This window comes from Arctopsyche grandis, chromosome 12, assembly GCF_051622035.1.
Source record: "Arctopsyche grandis isolate Sample6627 chromosome 12, ASM5162203v2, whole genome shotgun sequence".
NCBI classification, from domain to species: domain Eukaryota; kingdom Metazoa; phylum Arthropoda; class Insecta; order Trichoptera; family Hydropsychidae; genus Arctopsyche; species Arctopsyche grandis.
In genome coordinates this window covers 20,653,851-20,674,608 of record NC_135366.1, presented here as the reverse complement: position 1 = coordinate 20,674,608, position 20,758 = coordinate 20,653,851, and the positions used below count along the sequence as shown (strand labels likewise).

Genomic DNA, 20,758 nt, shown 5'->3' with positions numbered 1-20,758 from the left:
GTTTACCAAACGAACCGTTGCTTTTTCACCTTTCTACCAGTCAGTTACGCCATTTTGTGACGTGTCCAAATTATGCGGCATAGACAGATGCTGAATCACAGCGAAGATCATTAAAATGAAACATAACCAATTTTGTGTATTGTTTTCGATTCACATGCGAAATTGATCCTTTCCGGTCGTTAGAGCTATCTTGATGATCTTTGAAACTGATGTATAAATCCGTTCGTTTTAGATGTGTATATTGATTCATAGTTTGTTTAGTGGTTTTATTTCGGTTCAGCGCAAGTTTAACTTGAAATTTGATCGCTTTAGCGTGTTTTAGATCCGATATGGTTTATAGTTATTGCACATTTAATATATGGCAGAAATTTGTTGGTCTTGCGTGGCTTTAAGTATGATGATCTGACTGGGAAAGGTGCTTAATCTCGTTGTTTATGGAATATTGGCGATTATACTCGAGCGAATAAATTGTATTCGATCGTTTGAATCTCATAGCCAGCAGCATGGCTCGGTGGTTGGGCTTTTACTTAGCATAGAGAGGTCGCCGGGTTCGATCCCGTGAGTTGACCTCGATTGAAAAGTGTGTTATCTGTAATGCTGCTGGTTCGACTTGTATATTTGCGACTCCAGGTCAATCGTTTCCTATCAGAGTTTGCCAATTTATCTGATTTCATTGTTGAAACGGTTCCTCCATTAAATTGATTAAAAACCATCCTACCTACTATGTCACCACTATTTCAGTATGATGTAAGTACCTACAGTAAAAATTTATGTACAATTTTAAATTCATAGACGTGTCGTTAATTTCGATTTCTTCGGTGTCTCGTAATTCAGCGACTTATGTAATAAAAATGCTGCATTATTTGTAATTGGCCAGAATGTCGCATTGGGGTTTACCTGTTAGGCCTTCCTGGTATATATATGTATGTAAATAAATCAATTTGTTACTCAGAATTTTTTTTCTTTTTGATCTTATCTGAGCAGATATGTGTCAAAATACCGAATCTCAATATTTAAAATTGAGAATTATGTACAGAATCACCAATGTTTACGTTCACTTGTATTGGGGAATTGGACCGTAAGATTAAAGTAAAGTAAAGCAGAACTTTCCGGATTTTGACATTTCTCCATTTTCTCCATTCTAAAGTTCTCTCGCCTGAGCTTTCGAGTAGGACTTAGCTTAAACACAAATCCGCTTAAATTTATGTTTAAACATATACACTACATATGAGCCGTTATATGTAATTGAAAGTGGCATAAGTCCACTTTTCTTCATTTCGAGAAATATCTCGCAAAACATTAAATTTAATGTATTGATTTTGAAAATATTTAAAAATACTGGTGGCCTGTACGTTTATTCTGCTTTTCTGAGATTCTAGACATATCGATTTTATAAGTGATAACAATTTTTGAATTATGTAAGTCAAACAGAAATAGCGTTTTTGGAACTGAAAATTGGACTTCCGTCACTTTCAAATATTACTGTTAAAAAAATATGCGTTGACACTTTTTCATTGTCTCAGCCATAAATCTTCTACTATAGTTTGCCAAAATTTCATATACTAAGATCCAAATGACTAAAAATTATGTCATTAGTTTGATTAAGTGGCAGGAAATGTGGAGGGACGGAGAGGAAATGATAAATCTCCAATTCAGTATTTGGTCTTCGTTTTCGAAAATATAAAAACAATTCAAAATAGATGTACTCTGTACAAAATACATAGATGTAATAGATGTCATTATAACGCAATTTTCTCTCATGCAATAAGTATATTTATTAACCTTCTATATCTAGGGCTTATTCTATCGACCACTTTCAAGTTGTCATTTCCATTGGCGCTTATTTTAAGGCTTCGAAAGTCGATATTTCAAGTTCCGATGTTACATAGTATGAAAATGGTACTTGAATAGGAAATATGTATGCATATACTAGCATACATATGTATCTACAATGCTCTCATTGTTAGGGAGGCTCTATGCATTTCTCTCATATTGAGTGCCACTCAAATTTTATCTGGATACGTATTCGTTCATTGTAGGATGAAGCGTGCTACAATATAAATTTTCAAGTACATTCTCGACGAACGGAATTTGAATTCATATTTTTCAACAATAAGAACTCTTCAGTAATGAGAACGCTGTGGGTTGGAAAAATAATAATATGAAATATCGATCGGTCGGTTTTCTTTTTAAATTGGCGCTTGTTTTTCTGCAAAACGACCGTCGGAGTAAAAAAAAATGCTCTTAAATCTATATAAAAGTAAATTATATTAGAAAACTGGTTTAATAGGATGTTTGACCTAGACTATGTTATCAAGTGCATTTTCTTCTCTTATTTATGACTCACTAGAAATGGAGAAACATTCGGGATCATAAGTTTCAATGCTAGGGTCAAATGTTTATCTCTGTATTTGTTTTATCATTTCATGCTATTGCTTATTTGTATCATGTTAAAAATATTTGAAACACATTATGCAATGTTTTGAAAATAATATATTGCTATTTATATTGATAAAATTTTCCAAATAAGTTGCAAGTACATAAGTAACAAGTTTGTTTTATTTAAAAGATTTATATGCATGTACTTATAAGGTCGGTTTATACGTGATCGGTTCCATATCTGAAACCAGTCTGGTTCATGGTCGATCGCACAATGTAGCCGGTAGCGTATTCGATTCCTCGTACGTGCATTTTTAGTGTGCGATTTAATGAAGGATATTTCTCCGGTAATTTTCCGTTGCTTTTTTGAAATGGATAGAAGGATCTTTAAGTTGCAAATTCGATGATGGTGGTTCTGAATCAAACGCTGTCAGATAAAATCTGTAAATTTTAACTGGAGAAAGCCGATCCGGATTTGATACCATTCAAATCTTGTCCAACCTTAATTTAACTAGAATGTTGATAGATCACTCAAAATTGCGGTAAGGCACAAAAAGTGCGAATAATGCCTCGGTTGGACTCCAGCTGTGATTTGGCGTGTCTTCGTGTCATTGTTAACTCGTACGATCTTATTGTTTCGATAAGTTTCTCCCATATTTCTTCAAATACGGGACTCTTCGACATCGATCACTGTCAATTCAAGTATAAATTATCACTGAAAACACTCCAGGGGGTGAATTTTGGTAAGGTTCTAACTTAAAAAAAAAACGCGTACCACTCTGTGTCTGCACCTTATTGCAGAGCATCGTAACCTGTGCACCGCGGTAATATGTGTTCCCCGAACAGCACTTCGGCCTAATGCGTGCGAGTGAGATCGCCTGTGAGGGAGAAAACCGATGTTAGTTAATGTTTCGTCCCTATGCATATACGGAATAACTAGCGACTGCCGATGAAGTACATATGTACATATGTATGTACGTAGCTGACAAACTCTACGAGTCGTAAACAATGTGTGCCGCGAATATCCAAAGGTTACGATGCTCTGCCTTATTGGTCTATGAGCTTTGATATGAACCACTACTCGCTAAATAATAATCGCTTATTTTTCTTCTTACTGCCAAGTTTACTTAAATGAGGTGTACATGTGGTCTGTTTTTTTTCATATAATTATAAGAATACAAAAGAGTATACCCAATTATTCTACGAATAGCGTGTCGCGTAGCTTACTTCATACTATAGGTATTTTTTAAAAAGATTACGTTTTTTTATCTAGTAATATCCAGATACAATATCAAAAGAGTTATTATATACATATGTACATAGGTACATGTCCGGGCCGAATTCTAGGATGACTTCTTCCAAATATTTCCATACATTTTCTTTTTTATACACCAGAAAGGCCTAGTAGGTAAACCCAATGCATTGCCTTCCTGGCCAATTACAAACATCGATAAACGATTTTATTTATACAATATCATAGATACATCTATGGAAATGAAAAAATCGACATTCAATAAATTTTTACGACAAAAACATACATTTTACAAAATGGGTATCATATTTATATATATATAACAACAAATTTGAGATGATATAAACTCAAATTTGCGAAAGATATGATAGGTTGCCGATTTTGGTGGAACCGTTTCAACAATGAAATCAAATAAATTGGCAAACTCTGATAGGAAACGATCGACCTGAAGTCATACATATATCTTAAGTCTAAACAACGGGCCAGGGAATTAACCCATGACCCCTCAGTTAAAAGCATTACACGGTAACCGCAGAGTTATGTTGCTGGTGGTGTATACGGTTACCTGACAACTCGTTCACAGATTTTCCGTAAACCGATGATGCGCTCCAGGCATTACGTATACGGCCATCTCTTTCTCACCCCGTCTGTTCACCATGATCTTGTTTACTATGCCATTACGTATGCAGCCATCTCTTTCACAGACCGTCTGTTATCGGTGAAAAAATGGTCTGTGAAAGAGATGGCTGCATACGTAATGGCAGAGTAAACGAGATCATGGTGAACAGACGGGGTGAGAAAGAGATGGCCGTATACGTAATGCCTGGAACGCATCGTCGGTTTACGGAAAATCTGTGAACGAGTTGTCGTGTCACCGGTGTATACATACTTACATACATATGTACATACATACATACATACCACAATTCAAAGTATGTAATTACTATCTGAAAATGGAATTCGATTGTATTCTAATAACGAACTCACTTTATGAATCGATCAAAAAACACTTCATAACCATTCGAACAATTTTTCAATGCTTGTCATTTCACTTTTCAGCATACCCGTGAATACCTTACTATTCAAAGGCTCGGTAATTACCCTATTGTCAATTTATTATGTGCGTCAATCGTGTTTTGTACCCATACGTATTTTTGCACCCATACATTTGAAATTCTATCGGTGTAACAGGAGACGACAGGGTGGGTGGGTGGGGGGGGAGTATGGCACGCGATGTCAATTTAGCCCTCCCAACACATTACTAGGCAAATGTTGTTACGCCATTTTTCAGCGTAGGTAATCGTCGGACGTCACGAACCCTGCAGAACAATAATGCCTTTAATGACGTCGTCATGCACATTAAATGTTGTATATTCATAAACTGCACTTTCAATGTGCTCGCATACTTGCGAATACACTTTAGGCCTCGGTACTGAAGAAATCTCACGCAATCTATCTCGGTCGGATTCGGCAACCCGCATGCGGTGCTTGTATGAAAATTTACGATCCATTTTTGAACCGAATAATGTTTAATATAAGGTTATCGTACATATATGTATATGTAAATGGAATTTATGATTTTTTAAGCTTACGTTTAAAAAGAGAATTTTACAGTTGACTTTTTTATATGAAAACAATTTATGGTGTCGAAAAATTTTCATCGAGAGTTTTTCTATTTGTAATATAAACCGCAATATAATATTTAATATAATATAATTTGTAATATAATATTTGTAATATTTAAAGTTTAAATATTCTCAATAGTTTGTCCCATCCACTATGTACATACATACATATGTATGCTTTCCATAGGTTACAATATTTTTATAGTCGTGCCGATGGGAATCTATTTAACGATTTCTATTAGCACTTTTAATTCGTGCATGATGAATTTAGTATTTTTATGAAGTGAACATAATAGAATATATATGAAAGTGTTAATATACACTTTCATTGCAGCCCCAATTCGAACTAGGATTCAGTTAATATTTTATTTTTTTATTTAATTAACACCAAGAAGGCCTAACAGGTAAACCCAATGCACCTTCCTGGCCAAAGACAATTATATAAACATATATGCACACCATCCATATATACACAAATTCTTACACGTATACACAAATACACATACATACATTCATAAATATAAAAATACACATATATACATATACATACATACACACCTACACATATATATATATATATATATATATATATATATATATATATATATATATATATATATATATATATATATTCACATATACATACATACACATATACATATACATATATGTACACATACACATACAATACATACATCCATAAACATACAAACATTATACATGCATATACACAATCCATTATACATGCATATATACTGAATCCTAGTTCGATTTGGGCTGTATCTAAATAGTTTAGGTCAGATGGTTTGTTTTTGCCTATTTACATATATTTTATGAAAAGATTCTAAATAGAAGTATGTACACCTAATGATATTTTTACACGTTGGGTACATTTCGTGTAAAAATTTTACATTGTGCCGTTGGTTCTATGGCTAAAAAGTGTAAAATATATAAAAAGCGATTTATAAAATAGAATTTAAAAGTAGAAACCCTCTTTTTCAAATATAAGAAAGGCAATACGTCTTAAACATTTGCACCGCGTAAGTTCTAGAAATTGTTTGTTTTGTATTTTGAACCGTGTCATATCAAAATCGTCGGTCTCCGTGACGGGCCGGAATGTGAAATGCCGGAAAATCCAAATATCGGAAGGCAAAGATCGAAAATCGAAAGATCTTAAGTCGAAAGATCAAAAAAAATGGTGCATGGTAAACGGTACATACTCACTTAATTTGCGCGAGCAGGATACAACAGGAACAAGAGGAACAGGCTTTTCCTCCCGTATTCTGCGCGCGCACATTAATACGGGAGGAAAAGTCTGTTCCTGTTGTATCCTGCTCGCGCAAATTAAGTGAGTATGTACCGTTTACCATGCACCCTTTTTTTTTGATCTTTCGACTTAAGATCTTTCGATTTTCAATCTTTGCCTTCCGATATTTGCGTTTTCCGGCATTTCACATTCCGGCCCGTGAGGTAGACCCCAAAATCGTGTATGAAATGAATTTTGTGTATGTATTTGTATACAAATAAAAAAAATAACAACGCGACCTTGAAAAAACAATCTATTTTTCAAAAGTATAATTTGTTTGCGTACTACGTACTATTATAGAATTCGTTCCCATAGTGCATTTTAGATATCAGATTTTCTCAAAATTAAACTGAGAAATTGATTTTTTTTATGATATGTTGTTCTTCTTGCTCTGATTTCTCTTATTTACCTTCCCAATCTAAAAAAGGTTATTGACCCCTGATTTCGGTGTACATTTGCCGCATTGGCGTCGTCGAATTGAGAGAAAGCCTTCGACACCAACAAGTCGATATCGTGTACTTCCATCTGGTCCTTTGCCAAAAAACTACACTTACACGTATCCTCCCCCATTGTATAATACACTATGTACACAGTTGATATTATGTATAGCTTCCGTTTCGTGTTTTGCTGATTATCTTTGTTATTTTGCAGACGTTGATCAACTTGGCGTATTGCTGCCTCTTCATCTTGGGCAAGTCGATCCAGCGAGTGGTGTTCGGCGAGTTGCGAGTGTCGGAGCGCCAGCACGTGAAAGACAAGTTTTGGAACTTCATCTTCTACAAATTCATCTTCGTTTTCGGTGTCATCAATGTGCAGTTCATGGATGAGGTCGTCCTCTGGTGTGCATGGTTCTCGGCCGTCGGCTTCTTGCAACTGCTCGCCCAACTCTGCAAGGATCGATTCGAATATGTAAGTAGTATTGGAAACTTACATACATGTTGATTGATGAGACGTTTCACTTAATATTGTTAGGTAATTTATTCTTCTAAAATGACTTACGAACTGTTTAACATATTCGTTCTCAATGACGGTGGAGCATTAAGTAAGCGTAGGCTTGTCAATGGAATGGAAAAGAAGAAAATTTATGTCATAGTTTGTGGGTTCGACGAATGCTAGATAGTGTACGTGCGTCTAGTTCTAAAATGTAGTACATACTAACCTACTTACTATTCGTTAACCCTTTGAGTGGTGACTTCTTTTCGGTTGAATGCCCGCCACGCTGAAAATTTCGCCAACATTTCCAAATAGAGTTGTTTAGAAATAGAAAGCAGGTATAAAAATTGTAGCTAATCCATACGAATCCTAGATCACTACCATAGGTAACTACCGCCGAGGATTTCGAGTTTTGTAAATGTGTGTTTAGACTCTCTAATATATCTTGCAATAATATAAAATAAACAGAAGAAGAAGTATATTAATAAATGCATTTTTCCAAAACTAGTTCCATCTTCTTCATTGTTGTTAAAATGTAATGCTCACAATCTAAATGCCAAGCCACAATTTAAAATACTCGGCAGTTCCATCGGGAAATTCTGCTATGGTTATAAATTCAGAAATTCCGGTGTAAACCAGTCTTTATTGACAAATGTATGACACGGATTACACAACCCATGTTCAATGCATTTTTATTTTTCAATGCTACCTGGAAAGGCTTAGCGGGTAGTATTCTTGTTTACTTTGTACGTGCTCAAAATACAACGCCTATCGGCGTTTTTCAGGCCCATGGACTTGTTGACAAAACGCCGATCGGCGTTGGTGTCAGCATTCAAAGGGTTAAACATATTTTTTAAGTGTTTTGATGTTTTTATTTTATCTGTTTAAAACAAAATAGTTGCTCCCAAATCTAAATTTGATTAATCTTGACACAGTTTCATTTATCATTTCTATTACATTTGTCTTCTATACTCGATCATTATTCATTGAATTCAGTTATTTGCAATAGATTATCATTGTTTAGAGGCGTAAAATTCAAACTTGAAATTCCATCCAACCTTCGGTCAAATTAGAATAAGGTGAGGAAGCACCTTCACAGATGATAATTTTTATCTAAAACTGAATAAGCAGTAGTTGATTTCAAGTGGGTTAATTTGGAAAGAATTTTTAATAACTAATTTGATAAACATCCAAAACAGCCAACGGCTGTACCTATTTGAATCGATTAACGTATCCGGAATCGAACCAAAAACCTTCACTTAATCAAACCAATGCTTTTCCTACTTACCTACGCCCAGAAGATTATACGTACCTCAGATCGAATATAAGATGTTTCCATTTGTTACAGAAACGAACATACTCAGTTTTAGACCAGATCAATATACTGTGTCATTGACATACGTACAAGCAATGGTGTATCACCACGTCATCTTGTATTGTATTAGGTGGGTAGAGCGCGTTTCAAATGACGTGGCATTTGCAAAATTCAATCGTGACGATATATTACCAAGGACGTTTGTGTGCATTGAATCATTCGCTTGAAATATCAGAGGCTCTCATTTAAATCGGGATAATTAGCCAGGAGTTGACACCCATATTTGTTGGGGGATTTAATGTAATGGGGGAAAAGCGAGTGCTGTTTGTTGCGAGTGAGATGTGATATATGAGAAAAATTTTGTCTCGTTAGTGTAGACTTGGTTCACTGTTTACCGACGAGGCGAATGTTTTGCCGCAAATGTAACCCCACGTTAAATTTAAGTGAAATACATAATTCGTCGTATCACATAATCATATTGCGTTTCCTCGACACGCATGTTTACCTCGAAATATATGTGTGTGCTTAAAAAGTGTCATTTTTTATTTGTATGACAACGTAATTTAAACAAATTATTGATAATTTTTTAAGTAAAGTTCAATGTACAGAATTATACCTACATACATACAAATTGACAAAGAGGGTTATCTTTTTATGTATAATTTTTTAAATAGACATTCATACAATATGCACTATCATATTCCGGATACTTTAATTGGATTTCTTTGCACAAATAAAATATTGATTTTAATTACATATGTATGCGTTGTTTTTGAAGAAGACGATAATGTATATGATTAAGTAAAGTATAACTAGTATGTATATGTATGTGTGTAGGGATTGCAAGAATACTGGAATTTCCGATACCGGTATTATCAAAATAAAAAGAAAGATACTTTCGGTATTTTTTAATAAAAAAAACATTGCTTCTGATATCCCGACACTTTTAGCATATGTTTCAACATGTTTATTGAAACATATGCTAAAATTGAACATTCAAATACAGGATATTCGGGAAGAAACTGTTAAGTAGGTACGTCCCAGGTATAAACGATTATAATGTTTCTTTGTGTTTTTTTTTTTGTGTGATTTTTAGTTTTTTTTTTATTGCAATTCCGACTTAAGCTTATCAGATATCCAATTATCGTTCACTGGAGATGCAAACGAAGAGTCAACTATCAACTGGGGAATTTGTTGTTGTTGAAAGACAAATTATATATTTTTTTCAATACGCTAATTAGAAAAATAGTTCCTGGCGTAATATCATTTTATATATATATATATATATATCGTACTGAAAAAATGCATCAAATAATATGTTTTATCACATTTAAAATGTATGAACGTAATTAAAAAATCAGCACTTTATAATACCGTTTTCGACAAATAAAATGTACGAATTTGAAAAAAATCGATACTATCGGTCTTTCTTTTTTTAATACCGGTTTATTTTCGGTCATACCACCGGTATTGGTTCTTTCGGTATTGCAATCCCTATATGTATGTGTGTAACATGTGTATGTTACACTAATTCTGATTATTCGATTATTCGTGTATTTCATATACATATGTATATGTATGTTATAGTGAAAATATATTTTCACCAATTCAAGCAGTGAAAATGTATCAAACAATGAATTTACAACGTTTAAATAAATTTAATATATATATAAATCTTAAATGAATAGGGCCAACCCTTACTTAACCTAACCTTTCCTAACCCTGAAATAATACCAACCCTAACAATCTAATCTTAAATGAATAAAACCAACCCTGAAAATGTAACTGGTTATGATTTCATTGAAACGTCAGTGAAAATATATTTTCACTTGAAATATAATTTCACTGTGACATACACTTATTATACTTTAACACCGAAACTGCAAAATTATATTCTTATATATTTCCTTTTATAACAGAGTTATCACTTCAATTCGTACGAGTCAACTGTGCGACCCAATATAATTCGCATTAGCAAATAAAGCCAATTTGTCCGCACGTTTTCACACTGTGGCACTTCATTTGCAGTTTTCCTCCAGACTGCCATTCCGATACGGTCTCCCGTGATAACAATGTGCGGATAATTAAAATAGCATTGTAAACCCACCGGATAAACCTTCGTCGGGAAACCTCAACCTTGTCGGACACTTACTTACAAGTATTGTTCACCTCACCTCGACTCTCTTCACCTTTTTCATTTGTATCGACGTTTTTTTTTCCGCTACCCTTTTTATTTAAATTGCAAATTGTCACGACTGTCGTCGTCTTATCCGTTCGATTGTCGAAGGTCGATGATGACCTTAGTACACATTATATTCTCATTGTTGTGCGTTTGTGCCGTACACATATTGTATGTCTAATTGCGCAAGCTCGCCTAGAGAATACCGAATGTCAAGCAGAATTGCGCAACGCAGATTGCGAGTCTCTAATTAAAATTGCACCATCGAAGATTTGCCTTGTCTCGGGGTTAAATGTACTGACTGAAATTGCTTTTTCATTCTTCTCAATTGTATGTTAATCCGTGATGCCTTAAATTGACTGTCAGAAACCTAATTCATACATTTTTTCTTAAATAATTTGGTTCGATGATTATGTACGTATGGATATATTACTTACGAATTTGATTTGAAAAAATTGTCATATACATTTTTTATTCTTCTTAGATTTAAATTTTCTGAATTCTACATTTGAAGCTAATGAATTGCCGGCTTTACTAACCTAGTCACTAGTAGATATAAAATACCCTACAATAATCGAAAATCCAATAATGTAATTAAAATATTTAGGTAATGTTTTAGATGGATCGAAGGTCAGGGTGGGGTGGAAACAGTTAGATGATTCACTATCTGGAAAATCAATAATCTTAAAAGAAAATTGAATATGTACATATGATAGCATTACGCTACAAAGACGTTTTTTATGATAATGTCACTTATGTAGGTGAACTTAAAACTCGCTGTTGAATATCACCTTTCTCACTACATTATTAAAAAAAAATACTTTGTGCATACATAGTTAATACATTTGCTTTTCAGTTTTGTTCATTTTAAGCTACATATACATATATATACACTCAGTTATGTTTTTATGCGATAAATACGTTCAGCGGGATACCGCATAAAAAATTCTCATTAAACTTTCAGCTACTAACATTATATTACTTTATTATATTTATATGTACATACATACATATGTAGTGTTGTAAGTCGAGAATATTCCAAGAATATTCTCCAAAAGATTATTCTCTTTTTTCTTGGTTATAAAACATCTCCAGATAGTTTATTCGCTTTTTAGATGATTCTAGAATTTCTAGAATGTTTGAATAGTAATAGGACTTTCTAGAATGTTTGAGAGTATTTTGAGTGACATTTTTTCATTTTGACGACACTGAATGGGTCATTTCGTCATTTTAACATACGCGCACTACCACCATAAATGTTTTCCGCAAAATTTTCACAAGCTTTGAAAGCTTATTAACTCTGGAAGCAATAAATTATACATATTTTATTGCTTTGGTGAATATATTCCAATTAAATTGTTCCAACTTACTGATTTAATCATTCTTTAAACACACACGATCGTAAAAATTTTCACGCATTCACACTCCATTAAATTTAGTTTAGTTTCGAGAAGGAATTTGACTTTATTTGCATTAAAGAAAGTTTAATGAGAAATTTAAACAGCATTAAACTTTCAGCTGTCAAAACTTTTAAAGATGTCACCAAATATTTAAAAGGGAAATCCTATGGAAACCATATTACAACTTTTTACTAATTATATACAACTATGTATTAATAATTTTTTAAATATTGCAACCCAAAGTTTGCATAAATATGTACATACATACATATGTACATAGGGGATAGGAAAACGGTTGAGAATACTTGAACTTATGCATAATATAATAGTTTGTGCATGAATAAACTATTACTCGTAGTTCGTTTGTCAATGTGTTTATTTGTGTACTAGAATATATAACTGGCCAGATTGGTTCTTGTATGAACAAACTAGTATGTTCATGCACGAATGAACATATTAATTCTAACATATGAGCCGTTATTATTGAACGCGACATACATATGTAAGTCCACTTTTCTTCATTTTGAGAAATATCTCGCAAAAGATTAAATATAATGTTTTCCGTTTAACAATATTTAAAAATACGTTTATTCTGCTTTTCCGAGATTATGGATATATCGAATTAAAATAAGTGATAACAATTTGTGAATTGAGTCAAACAGAAATAGTGTTTTTGGAACTGAAAATGGACTTCCGCCACTTAAATATTCATGTAACGGATCATATATACATACATACATATGTATCTCAGAAAGGTCGACTCGAGTTTAAAGCTAAGTATACGAACCTTAACCTATACAAACATATTTGTGTTTACATAATGTTTGGCTGAACTATTATATCGTGCATACATATGTACATAAAATAATTAGTATGATATTGTACGAAATGAATAAATTCAAGGACTCTCTCCATACAGTTGAAAATTTATTTCGATTAACTAAAGCTGGCATTTTTATCAACGATATACATACATACATATATATGTACGTAACTTCTACGGTTGCCCTAAATTTTCATTTACACTGCTAATTTCACGGGCGACTTTGCGACAACATTATCACCCCATTTTGATAATAGTAATAGTATAACCTCGTTCCGAAATTACGTACATATACCAACTCACATTTTACTATATCTATACGCACTCCAACTTCAGCGTTCAACCTTGCCAATGGGCATAGTAAATAGAGAATATGTCACGTGTATGCCAATGTAATTTTAAATTATCATTAGATGTATGCATGTATTAAAAATTATGCGGTGTTTTTGTTTTTGTTTTGCTCTGAGAAATTTCAACTGGCGCGATTCGATGAGAATCGATCGATCGTGTGTAAATTTTCATTATTAACTATGATATGCATTGATTGGAAATGAAAATTTGTGTGAGTTTTCTCGCTTTATATGTACATATGTATGTTTGTTGTATATTAGCATTCAATTCATTTTCAGCAAGCTGTTGAGAAACCGATTGACATAATGTACGTGTGTGTTTCGATATTTGACTATCGTTTTTAGAATTCGCAAATAATCGCCCATTGTCGTTAGTCGACCGTGTAATGGATTACGTGCTAACTAGAACGGTTAAATGCATTTCGTGATGCACAATGCAATTTCAGATAACACACAGGTGGTAACACACTTATCTTATCGGTAATGTGACTGCTTTGACTGAAGATTGTATCACTTCTGAGAGGAGATATTCTGCAATTTCGGCCACGAAATCGATCATATGTACTTATATAGTGTGATATAATAATGTGTAATCCAATCACGTTTTTGATTTCGATTGAACCAACTGATGTATAAACGTCACGTTCTTTCATTTTCGATTTTGCACGTCCTGAATTTCAAATTTATATTCAATATGAAGTTCATAATGAAAAGAAAAATGGAATTTTTCCTTGTCGTATAAATACCATATCAAGTAAAACAAGTTAGTCTATAAGGAAAATATATAAGTAAACGTATACAATATAAAATTGTATACATATACTCATAATAAAATAGTTTGTTTATTGGATTGGATTTTTTTCTGTGAATTTTAATATCGGAACATGGCCAGACATACTAGGCACATAATTAATTGCAAAATGTATGGTCCATGTTTGCGAATTAATATACGAATTGAGCGCGTGCACTTGAATTGAGTTGCATTTGCAATTTGTTGCAGTTAAGCGACCTCAAAACTCATTTTTAGTTTGAACGTATTTTATATATGTATGTGTGTAGTTCTGTGTCATATCCGCGTAATTCTGCCTATATCGAGTGAATTGGATTCGTTTTTTTGCAAAATATTTTGTAAGATACTATCATAGCTATTGTGTGTTTTCTATATTGTCGTTTTATGAAAAAGAAGATCTAAGGGTCACCCAAGAAATTAAATCGAACGCCAGCAACCGATCTCACTGGACGGTTGATTTTTTTGACTCGGGCAACCGGTGAGTACCCGATGTGGCATGCTCCATATAACTGCATACATTTGATCCGGTCGTGCAAAAAAGTCGCTCAAAATATTAGTCTTTGACTTAAAATCAAATCCTTAAAATATGAAACTGGCCCAATAAATGCATGATTGCTCGAGAAAAATGTGCAAAAAAAAATGTATTTTTGATTTAAAATTCGCTAGATTATGCTTATATTAAAGCAATCAATTTAAAATCAAAATTAATATTAAAAAAATCTGATTATTGATCCCAATACTCACTTAATTTTGAGTTGAATTAAAAGATTACTAAAGCCAAAAATCGGTAAATGGATCGCATTTTTTTAAACGAGAATAAATCAACAAAAATCATTGTCGTATTTGAATTCAGTGGGTCAAACTTGATTGATTGATTAGCCTTAGTAAAAAACGTGATTTTTTGTTATTTACGACGTACATAAATATTAACATAGATAAAGTAAAACTTTAAAAGGCACCAAAAGTAGAACGAAGCCTTCTGTACGAGTCTGTTTTTTAATTCCATACAGCCTACATATGTACATACAGAACGATCAAAAATTTAATAAAAAAGAACCTCTTACAACCCAACGTTCGGCATTTCGCGGAAGACCGCATTTAGAAGCCTTCGTTTTACATATTACATTGACTTTAGTCTTCATACATTGATAACACCCATTCAGAGTCACGAAAATTTTCCACTTCGCTTCACTATAGTAATTTTCCACTTTGCAGCGTACACTACAAACTCGAATGGTTACTTTTAAGCGTGTAATTTAATTAAGCGACTACATATGCCTGTGTGTATGTGTATTTTCAGAACTCAAAGGTCGTGTGAAAAAAGTGTGTTTCCAATTTTTCAATGCCCGGTACTCTTTTGTGTACCAATTAGTCGTCTTCCATTGAGTTGTCCACTTCGGCTTTCAGATCGTATAATTGATGACTTCGACTATGTATTTTTACGTGTGGAGGTTTGACACACGGTCGTTGTAAAAACCCGAGCTGCTCAAACTGCAGGGTCGCCTTCTACTTCGTAATTTTTAAAATGTTGACGATAAACCGATCGACCTTCAACCTAGACCGAATAAAATGCACCGTGTACTGCATGTTGTGCAATCTGCGAAACTGGTTTGATCGTCTGAATTGCTCTAATGGTGAAATCGTTTTGTACTTTGTTTTAATGTATCTAATATTGCTGTAAAATGTATCTAAGCTGCAGTTATTCTATTATTGAATACTATCTATAATATTGCTTTATTATTTTCTATTTATTTTGACAAAATCAGCGCACGTACAGGTCTAAGTCAAACGTATTAGCCAGCAGTATGGCTCGGTAGTTGCGTTTATGTTTAGCACCGAGAGGTTGCCGGGTTCGATCCTGTGCTAATATTAAATGCTGCTGGTCAGACTTGGATATTTGTGACTCTAAGTCGATCGTTTCCTATCAGAGTTTGCTCATTTGTCTGATCTCATTGTTGAAACGGTTCCTCTATTAAATTGGCAAAAAAACATCCTACCCGCTGTCACAAATATGAATCTGATTTATGTACAATATTTAAAAATTTATGTACAAGTCTAAATCCATAGATGTCTCGATGGATTAATTCGTTAATTTCGTGTTCTTCAGCCTCTCGAAATACAGCGATTTATGTAATAAAAAATGTTGCAATATTTGTAATTAATTATCTAGGAAGGCGCATTGGAGTTTGCCTGTTAGGCCTTCCTGATATATACAATGTAATGTAAATTATATGTAAAAATAAAAAATAAATTAGAAAAGGAATAGATATTTAATGCTGTTAATTAAAAAAAAGTGCATCATTTAAGTTAAAAATAGTCCGTTCATATAGAGTTTTTCTGCAAACCTCTAGCAATTTGACCGTAAAGGTAAAGACAGAGAGGTGCGCGGCACTTTTTTAGATAGTTTTGTAAGTAAAAAAAAACGCTAGTCCGCCAAATCTGTATCGTCGCGTCCCTTCGCAGACATCGCCCTCTGGAGTGTTTTCGGTGATATTTTGTTCTTGTATTGACAGTGATCGATAAAGGTGATTCCCATATTTTAACAAATGTGGAAGAAAATTTTTGAAATAATAAATTGTTGAAATATTCCTAAATTCTTCCGATCAGTTTGAAACTTTGCTATTTTGCGCGGTTTGGTCACCGATAGAAATTCAAAAAATCCGATAATTCGACGGTGAAAAATAATCGTATAAGAATGCAAAAATTTTGGAGACGATGACGTTTAGTGGTAGTAGTATGCAGTTGCATTGATTTCTCACGCCAGAAAAGTAATGCTTTACGTTGTCAAACAACGTCTTGCCAATTACATCAGCTGACAGATACGAAATGAGCAAGCGGGGTTCGTACAAGGAAAAAGGACAAGAGAGAGAAATCCTGAATATACGCCAACTCGTTGAGAAAATCCTAGAATTCCAAACACCGATAGTGTTGTGCTTCTTAGATTACACGAAAGCTTTCGACTCCGTAGACTGGGATTCGCTATGGAATGTTCTATTGAAGATGGGAGTGCCAGAGTATCTCATAACTGTTGTGTGTTATCTTTACTCCATCAACTCTGCATCAGTTAGACTCAACTCCATTGACAACTCCATTCAACGTGCAGAAGGGAGTAAGACAGGGATGCATTCTCTCACCTGATATTTTCAACACATATTTATACATAATGCGAAGGGCACTTGATGGATGGAATGGTGGAGTGTCCATAGGGGGCAAGAAATTGTCCAACCTAAAATATGCCGATGACACAACGCTCATAGCTAGTAATCCCGATGAAATAATCGAACTTCTACATCGCGTCGAAACAGAGAGCAGAAGGTTAGGTCTAGAGCTGAACAGACCGAAAACAAAAGTAATGATAGTCGATAGAAACAATAGTTGGAATTTTAACACAAATACACTCTATGGACTAGAGATTGTAGACAATTTTGTTTATTTAGGCTCCAGAATTGACAACTGTGGAGGATGCGATGGAGAAGTAATAAGAAGAATCGGAATGGCCAAAAGCACAATGATCCGGCTTACCAAAATTTGGAAGGACTTGTCAGAAGTCTTATTTTCTCAATAGGTTTGTATGCAGCCGAAACCTGGACGATAAAGGCAGCTGAACGAAATAAAATTGAGGCTTTTGAAATGTGGTGCTGAAGAAGGATGCTGAGGATCCCCTGGACAGGTAAACGCATCAACATCTCAATCCTGAAGGAGCTTCGGGTGAAAGACCGCCTATCCACGATATGTCTGCGTCTAGTTCTGCAATTCCTTGGACACGTGGCGAGAAGGGATGATGGCAACCTGGAGAAACTTGTCGTCGTTGGTGCCACCGAGGGGAGGAGAGGAACAGGAAGATCTCCTACTCGATGGACTGACCAAGTCAAGAAGGCTGCTCTGTAGTCACTGCCCTTCGAAAAGCCGAATCCAGGGAGGAGTGGAGAAGACTCGTCGCCGAACACACCCCTGACCGACCATTATTACCTTCAAACCTTCAAAATTCGTCATGGGTATGGTCGGCTACACTTATCTTGACCACAGGAGGAGTGTTGCCCTCATCAAGTTCTTGTTTTCCATATTTAGAGGCTGTATCTCCTGTCCGTCTATCCTGGCTGAGTTGGGCCTTCATGCTCCAGAGAGTGTGATATGGACCCGCCATCGTCCCCTTTTTCACACTCCTTTGGCTAGAACTGTGGCTTTTAGTTATTCTCCCATTCCTCGCGGCCTCCGTTTCTTAAATTCACTGGATGGTGCCATTGTCATTTGTCACGTCTCTCTTCATTCTCTGCACCACTTCCTAAGTTATGGAGGTCGCGAACATTTAGAAAGGTTGAGTTAGTGTTTTTAATTATGATTTTATTATGATTTCATGTTTTATTTAGTTATCTTTTCCTTATTTAATTTGTATATTTGTATATATAATTTATTTATTTAACTTGTATTTTTTCCTTTTGTACTTCTTAATCTATTTAGCACACTCGTCGCTTTGGAGCAATCTGTTAGACGAGTGTGTTTGATTAATTGATTTTGTAAAATAAAATAAAATAAAATTATTAAGTAATAGTATGTTTGACTTTCCGCCACCTACTTGTTTTGTCAGATTTTAATTGTTTAAACGCCTATAAATTAATCTTTTTCACAATCACATATTTTTATAGGCTCTCAATATCTCTTATTATCAATACGATCTCCGAATGAAATTTGACAGAATCTTTAAATAAAATTGCATTTGACAATATTTTTTTTTTTTTCGGAAAATTTGTTAATTAATATGTCTCTCGTAACTACAAATCTCTACACGAATAATCACCTGAAGCAAAAAATATTATGTAAGCTAAATGACACTTCAAAAAAGCTCCATCTATACAACAATGCAAAATAGAAATTTGAAAATGTAATCTCAACCGCTAAGCAATACTGATCCTTATCTACTTTGCGTCGTATACTTCCGAGATTTGATATTTTCATCACGCTGGCGTTACTTACGCCATTTTAGTTCGACTGAAGAGTGAACGGCCTTATCAGAGCGAAACTGATGAAACCCACTTCATTGAATGAAACTGAAATTGTCACATTTTCCTTCTTTTGTCATCGTATTTGTGTGTGCAGGAAATTTGAGCGAATCTAATGAGCTAATTAGTGCATAACAATAGCACTTTCCATGATGATGATTCAGTTTATTCTTCTCCGAATTTTAAGTAGAACCTTAGCGTTATTTGTGAACACGGTTTATGTTTTTGTTATTGTTTATACATTGCGTGGAATTTTTTCAATGTCCCGTTACGGTTTTGACCCGAAAACGTACTTCCATTTCGTTATTTATCTTTTATTACTAAATACAAACATTCGTTTCAACATTTTTATTTTTAAAAATTCTGAATTTTTCAACTGAATTCTCCGATTTAATACCGGTTTACTCATTTTAATGTTACAATAGAAACTCGCGATAAGTAACTACCAATGAGAACCAGTTTAATTGATCCATTATTCAGATTAGAAACTAATATTTCCGGGATTCGAAATTGATAAACACGATCTATTTACGATAATGTGTTCCTATTTAGATTTTTTCTTGAATAGATAATATGGATGCGGTGCAACCGCTCTAAAATCGCCAGACAAATTGAACTTTAAATGCAATTCTCATCTTCTCGAATGATAGATTGCACATCAGATGACGGGTAACCTTTCGGTGTGCACAGATGCAATTATTAAAATTGAGTTGGATCTTTCAGGCGAGTTTAATAAAGCAAGATTCGATAAGTTCCGAATCTTGCCTTATTAAACTCGCCAGAAAGATTACTCGTCATCTGATGTGCAATCTATCATTCGAGAAAACGAGAATTACGTTTAAAGCTGCCGTTCTGTTAATCTGGCGATTTTAGAGCGGATGCACCAAACCCAGATAATATATGTAGAGTAAGTAAGGCAATACGCTATTCTTTGGAGAACTATGTAAGTGTTAAGTGTAAGGTATTTTTAATTGATACTTTAGGGATAAACTTCATTGGATCTAACATCAAAAACAATAATAAAAAAATCACATTGAGGATAACCGGTCTTAAGTGAACCGAGTCTCGAACTCGGTATATGTATCAATAGGGCAAACATTCGTAAATTGGAGTCTTATATCTAGGTTGTTGACCTTAGATTTTCTGGTATTTTTTAAACCGGTAAATTACCAAAATGGCACGTGGCATTAGCATATTGTTTGCTGCCACTATAGGGTTAATTTAGTGTAATAATTTATGAACCGAACCCGAATCCTTTTAGCGTTATTAATATTGACGACGGATAAAAGTGACGACGATCCATCACACGTGTCAAAACGTCACGTGTTTCCATTTTTTGACAGCTTTCACCGAAAACTGATTACGTCCGTTTCGGAATATTGATTTCTGATCACAGATTTGACCGTTTG

The 20,758-nt window shown here is 34.2% G+C and overlaps 1 protein-coding gene across 1 annotated transcript in view; it reads left to right on the top strand.

The window, feature by feature from the left end:
- LOC143920502 (E3 ubiquitin-protein ligase AMFR-like) overlaps window positions 1-20,758 on the top strand; it is a 65,579-nt gene that overhangs the window by 31,411 nt on the left and 13,410 nt on the right. Inside the window, exon 2 of the mRNA XM_077443383.1 lies at window positions 7,214-7,471. Within this exon, the coding sequence (XP_077299509.1) occupies window positions 7,214-7,471 (258 nt within the window). The remainder of the gene's footprint in view (window positions 1-7,213; window positions 7,472-20,758) is intronic.